Source organism: Lepus europaeus, chromosome X, assembly GCF_033115175.1.
Source record: "Lepus europaeus isolate LE1 chromosome X, mLepTim1.pri, whole genome shotgun sequence".
NCBI lineage: Eukaryota > Metazoa > Chordata > Mammalia > Lagomorpha > Leporidae > Lepus > Lepus europaeus.
The window spans coordinates 86,009,288-86,015,613 of NC_084850.1; the positions used below are offsets into that span (position 1 = coordinate 86,009,288).

Consider the following 6,326-nt stretch of genomic DNA (forward strand, 5'->3'; position numbering starts at 1 on the left):
GAGCAGGAAGGGCTTCCGGATGCCCTGGTCTGGGGAGTGACTGGGCAAAGGCCTCAGGGAGCACTCCCCCCAGGGAGCAGGGGCTCAGAAGGAAGTCCTAGTGCCCCCCTCCCTCATCGCTCTTGCTCCCCCATCCTCTCTCTGGCCAGCACTGGCGGTGGGTCTCCTTTTTAGACATGTGCTCTTGTACTGTGGGGCACACGGTCCCTGAAGTCAGAGGAAAAGAAGCTTTTGGGTCTCTGAGCAGCCGTGCTGCGTCTTATGCTGCTCAAACAGTTTGTGCAGGGCATCCATGTAGAGGGCGTGGTATTTGTCCACCAGCTCCTGGCTTGGCTTTTCAACTCTGGGCAGTGGCAGTGGCTCCCCAACTGCAAGACAAAGACAAGGAGCGAGTGGGAGAATTTCTTCTTCCTTCCACCTCCGTCTCCTTTCCTGGGCCTGACCGGCTCACACCCCAACTCAACACCCAGCTTCCCCCGCTCAGCGACTATCTTCTTCCATGGGGATGAGGTGGGAAGGCACGAGGTGGAGGTGGAGAAGGAGCTAAAGTGACCTGGGGGCTGAGGGCGACACTCACCCACAGTGACAATGGGCCGGGAGTATGGCAGGATCCCCGTGGTGCCTGGGCGGAAGCCTTGTCCATAGAAGACGCAAAAATAGAAGCCAAAGACTCGGCGGAAGTAGCCCTGGAACTTGTACATCCTGCTGTCCTTATGGAACAGCACCTGGTCAAACACTTCGGTTTCTCCGAAAGTGAAAGTGGGGACCAGATGAGCCCTGTAGGGAAACCCAGATTCATTTTCCAGACACAGGGTGGGGTGGGAAGATCCTAGAAGAACATTCACTCATGGCCCAGCCCCCTTCTATTGTGTGCAAATCTCAAAGGCCCAAAGCAGTTCCTCTTGTCCTAAACAGGGCTCCCCTGAGTGAACCAGTGGATGGAACATTCATTCTCTCTCTCTCTCTCTCTCTCTCTCTCCCTCTCCTTATAACTCTGCCTTTCAATTAAATAAATAAATCTGTTTTTAATATGAAGATCTTTATTTATGTTTTTAAAGGATTTATTTATTTTATTTATTTGAAAGAGGGAGAGAGAGAGAGAGAGGAGAGAGGGAGAGAGAGTCTTCTACCTGCTGGTTCATTCCCCAAATTGCCACAATGGCAGGGGCTGCACCAGGAGGAAGCCAAGAGCCTGGAGCTTCTTCCAGGTTTCCCATGTGGATAGTAGACCTTTGCTGCTTTCCCCAGGCTGTTAGCAGGGAGCTGGATTGGAAGTGGAGCAGCCAGGACTTGAACCTGTGTCCATATGGGATGCTGGCACTGCAGGTGGTGGCTTTACCCACTATGCCACAGCACCGGCCCCAATAAAATAAATCTTAGGGGAAAAAAATCTGCAGGGCTCCCCACTTTAGGGTCTCTTATTCTGAAATTTTCCAGGCCAGTGAGAGTGCTATCTCTGGGGCAGGATTGCAAGGATCAGATATGGGGGTACAGGGAGGGAAGAGGGCTTGGGCAGGGACCCCCAGAGGCTGACAGCATGAAAAGCTTCCAGGAGGTGCCGAGGGGAATACCTGACTCTGTTTCCATTGGTAGAAAGTACAGAGAAGATGAGATAATTTCACCTAGAGGTACATATACCAGGGCACTTCAAAAGTTCATGGAAAATGGAATTAGAAGATATGTTTATCTTGGTGCCATTTTTTTTTAATTCAATCATAGGAGGAGTCTTCCAAAAGGTTCAAGGAAGCTATAGAGTAGGTATTATGAAGAAAGTACAAAGTAGGTGAGATTAGTAATAGCGACATTAGGAATTCTCAGAATGGTTAAGTAACTTGTCTGAGAGAGCACAGTAAATCATGGAACCAGGATTTACATCAGATGCCTGCCTCCAGATTCTGCCTCTTGTACTGCCCATTAAAAGGCAGATGTCAGTATCAGTATTGATAATGTGGGCATCACCTATAACCCTAGGGCAACCCTAGCCTGGCCCCTGCCCCTGCCCCTGCCCCCCACCTCACCACCACCACGCACGCCCTACCTCTCATATTGAATCTGGGTTTGCATTTTAGCTTCCTGGGAACTGGTCCAGCTGGCTCAGGAGTCGATGACCTAAACCATTTTGCAATTCTATGCCCATCTCGCCTAGTGAGCAGTAGATTTCCTGAAGGCAAGGCTCGCGTGTTGAGTCACTTTTGGCATTGCCAACAGGGTCATGCGGCTGGGAGAAGGCCACCACCCAGCCCTCTTCTGGGGGAACACCTACCCGTGCTGGAGGGCCGTGCGCACGAAGCCTTTGCGATTCTGGAGGATGAGCGTGGTGGTGTTGGGCACACTCTGCAGGGCCTCTCCCACACCTCCCACTACCACACCCACGAGGTTGCCGGTGCCATGGCTCAGCAGGTAGTCAATGGAGGGTTGGCTCACGGAGCACAGACCTGGGCACAAGCAAGGAACAGAGAGAGAGGAGAAACAGAGTGAGGAGAGGAGCGGGGGAGGGGAGGCCTAGGGCACACGCTCCTGCCTGCTCTTCCCCAGGTGCAGTTGTTTGCTCTGGGGTTCTAGGAGGAGGCTCTGTGAGATGGGGCTGGGGAGTGTGCAGAGGGAAACACTGTGCAGCCGCAGAACAGCACGCACTTTGGGGCTGTATCTCCACTTCGCAGGAGGCACTGAGTGGAAACTGCAGTCGGAAGGTTATTGGTGGGATAAGCAGAAGGACTTTCTGATTCCCAGACCGCGGTTAGTTATTAATTTCATGCTGTGTGGCAGCCTTTTCCGGCCTGATCGCTCTGAGCCGTCACACCACATCACCTGCGGTCGCACTATTGTCATCAGGACCCCCCTTCACAGATCGGGCGACTGAGAGCAGTGGAGCTTAGCTAGTGTGCCCAAGATCTCCCAGCAAGCTGGCAGAGCCACGATTCAGAACCCAGGCGGGTTTAGCTCCAGAACACACGCTCTTGACTATTAGGCCATGATGCCCCAGGCACAGTGTGGTGGCAACGGGGCGTGAAAGGGTACATTTGCGAGCAGAGAACTAGAGCAGAAGCTCCAGTAAGTGTGGTCAGAAGCACCTTTGGCCATGAGGTACTCCCTGATAATGGGGATCTTGAAGAACCAGGACAGCGTGGCCAAGTGAGGAGTGATGCCTGGGAAGGCCCTTGCGAAGCCGGTGACCTCGGTGCAGAAGTTGCAGAAAGCGCCAAAGGTCAGGAGGCCATGAGGGTGCACCCCCATGACGTAGTTGTGCTCAGGCGGCAGGTCTTCAGTCTTCAGGATCTGCGGGCAGAAGAAGGAACACCAGAGGCGGGGGCGTGAGATCACGTGGGAAGCAGTGGAGGGGGCAGACCCCCCAGGAGTAGGGTGCGCCCCAAAGCACAACTTTGCAATAGAGGGACCCAGGGTGGACTTTGAGGGGCCAAGATAAGGAGGCGCCTCAGCCCTTGGGTAACAAGGTAGGGTGTGGAGCACCTAGAGCTGCCAGCCTCTTGCCTGCATCAGGGTGCTTTATGTGGGCTACTTTGTTTTTCTTCTGTGAGTGCCATCATGACATGACAAAGGTCAGGAAGCTCTGCTTTAAAAATCAGGACAGTGCGGCCAGCACTATGGCGTAGTGGGTAAAGCCTCCGCCTATGGCATCGGCATCCCATATGGGCACCGGTTCAAGTCCCAGCTGCTCCACTTCTGATCCAGCTCCCTGATGATGGCCTGGGAAAGCAATGGAAGATGGCCCAAGTCCTTGTACACTTGCACCCACATGGGAGACCCTGAAGAAGCCCCTAGCTTCTGATTTGCTCAGCTCTGACTGTTGCGGCCATTTGGGGAGTAAACCAGCAGATGGAAGACCTTTCTCTCCCTCTCTCTGCCTCTCTGTAACTCTGACTTTCAAATAAATAAATAAACCTTAAAAAAAAAATCAGGATCCATGCAGTCGGTACATTTTTGCACAAACGATTTTGGGTATTGCCTCCACCCCCTGCTGCCCATTCCAGTAACTTTTATTGGGCTGTGAAGAGCCTGCTTGCATGTCTGGGAAGCCTCTCCTAATGTCTCCCCCCCCCAAACTGCCCCTCTAAATCGAATCAAACCTATAGCTCTCTGTACTTGTCTGCCCTCTCTGTTGTATGTGAACTATTCACGTCTCTGAACTGCCTCTGTCTTCTGCCTGCGTCACATGCCAGGTCATGCCAAGGGTATCCAACGTGTCCTAACAGATTATGGAGTGCACCAGAGCAATACGGGTTCCAGAAGTGTGTCCAGCCTGCACTGAGACTCCTCTGGGGTGCTCGCCTTTCTTACGGACACTTTAGCTATCTGGTAGAAATGCCTAGGAGTTTGGAAGTTGTGAGGGGTGCTCGGAAGAGACATTTACCGTAATGGGAAAGTAGTCCCTGATGTAAGTCCACACAGTCCAGTTCCTCACCCAGGCTGAGCGCCTGCCGCCTGAAACAAAAATGCCAGGAGGGGATGATGATGTCCCACTGTGCCACCCTGTACCTTGTCACCCAGGGTTGCCTAGTGGCACCGAGGGAGGTAGGAAAGGAAGAGAGCCCAGGAGGCTTCTGTGGCTCTGAGAACATGGATGACGAAGCCCCGGGTCTGGTCAGTGACACGTACTGTGCAGGGCTGCGGGTTGAGGTGGAACCTTCCCGTTCGTAGGTCCACAAATCTTACCTTGCTCTGGGGTCTTCCTGTCCAGGAACAGCCAGACTAAGTAAAGTGCTGGGAGAGGCCATAAGGGTGTAAACAGCAGGTAGATGAACAGCGGCTGCAAGATCCAAACTGCCAAGGAGATTCGGTCAGCCCAAACTTGTGGTGCCAGCAGAACGTGCCACGTCCCGTCTCGTTACCAGCTCTCCATACTAGCCAGGCCTCTGGACCTGGGCCTCAGCACAGTCCAGGTCCTGCCCATGTATCATTTATGTCCACTCAGCCTTCAAAAATTTCCCCTGGGGCAGGTGTTGTGGGTGCTGCTACTTACAACACCAGCATCCCATATCAGAGCGCTGGTTCCAGTCCCAGCTGCTTTGACTCCCATCCAGCTCCCTGTTAGTGTGCCTGAGGAAGCAGTGGAAGATGGCCCAAGTGCTTGGGCCCCTGCCACCCGTGTGGGAGACCTGGATGGAGTTCCTGACTCCTGGCTTCAGGCCTGGCCCAGCCCTGGCTGTTGTGGCCAACTGGGGGAGTAAACCAGCAGCTGAAAGATCTTTCTCTTTCTGTTTGTCTCTCCTTCTCTCGATTGCTCTGCTTTCAAATAAATAAATGATTTTTTCCAACATTTCTCCTATCATCTACTATACAAAAGCCCTATCTGTCTGCCTATCTGCACCCCTGCCCACCTAACTCCACCATCCCTCTATTGCCCTCTGCCTGCCACCAGCTTGTTTTTCACTCTTGTCCCATCTGCCCACTATTGTTTTCCTTCTGTCTCCTGCCTCCATCCCATCCATCATCCTTGAATGCTTGTTAAGCCACTAGCCTGCCCTCCCATGCCCCTATCCCATCCATGTCGCCCTCCAGTTTGCCTACTCAGCATCCGTGTCCCTCCACTGTTTCCTAGGTACCATTCTTGTCCTCTTACCCATTCACCATTGCTTCTATTGCTCCAGTCTCTCCACACACTACCCCTGCCAGCCCCTCCAGGAATGCAGGGCTCTGTGGGTCAAACACAGGCTACATTTCTCTAAGGATGTAATGCAAATGCTTCCTCTGTCCCACTCTCCATGATCACAGGGCACATTTTCTTTCCCTGCATGGTGAGAGTTAGCAAGTGGAAGGAAATGAGCTAGATCTAGCCATTTCCATCATGCCCTGCCTGTTGTCACTCTCGCCGGGGGCTCCATCTTTTCCTTCCCAGAATACTGGGAGAGCGCCAGGCTCCTCAGCTCTACTCTCTAGTGCTGTCTCAGATGATCGCAGGCCAGAGACAAGACTCCCTATGACCACCCAAATCACCTCCGTCCTGGCCCTGGCCTCTGACTCTGGCTTCTTGCTGTGTACTCTTGGCTTGGTACTTACAGATGGCAAGGTAGCTCAGGGGCCACTGCAGAAGCATCAGACTCTGGAAGTGATTACGCCGCTTGGAACAAGACATGATGCCCAGGAGCCAGAGAGAGGCGAAGTTTCTAGCACAGCGGTCCAAGCAAAGGTGCCACAGGCCTCTGGAAGCTCACTCGACACTGAATGCAGGTGACTGTGAAGAGTTTGGACCTGCCCTCTCCCCTTCTTGTCCTGCCCTACAACCCCCACCCACTGCAGGGGGCAGGCTCGCCAGTGCCCAGGACCGCCCCTTCAGGACAGGCCCCGCCCATCTGCCCTTTGATTTGCTT

The 6,326-nt window shown here is 53.4% G+C and overlaps 1 protein-coding gene across 1 annotated transcript; it reads right to left on the reverse strand.

The window, feature by feature from the left end:
- Positions 1-213: 213 nt before the first annotated feature.
- Positions 214-6,091, reverse strand: AWAT1 (acyl-CoA wax alcohol acyltransferase 1). Its single transcript, XM_062184473.1, has 7 exons — positions 6,016-6,091; positions 4,672-4,779; positions 4,370-4,440; positions 3,072-3,276; positions 2,264-2,435; positions 578-777; positions 214-368 (listed from the first exon to the last, which is right to left on the reverse strand). Exons 1-7 carry the CDS (start codon positions 6,089-6,091, stop codon positions 214-216), a joined length of 987 nt encoding a protein of 328 aa, XP_062040457.1.
- Between the last annotated feature and the right edge of the window lie 235 nt (positions 6,092-6,326).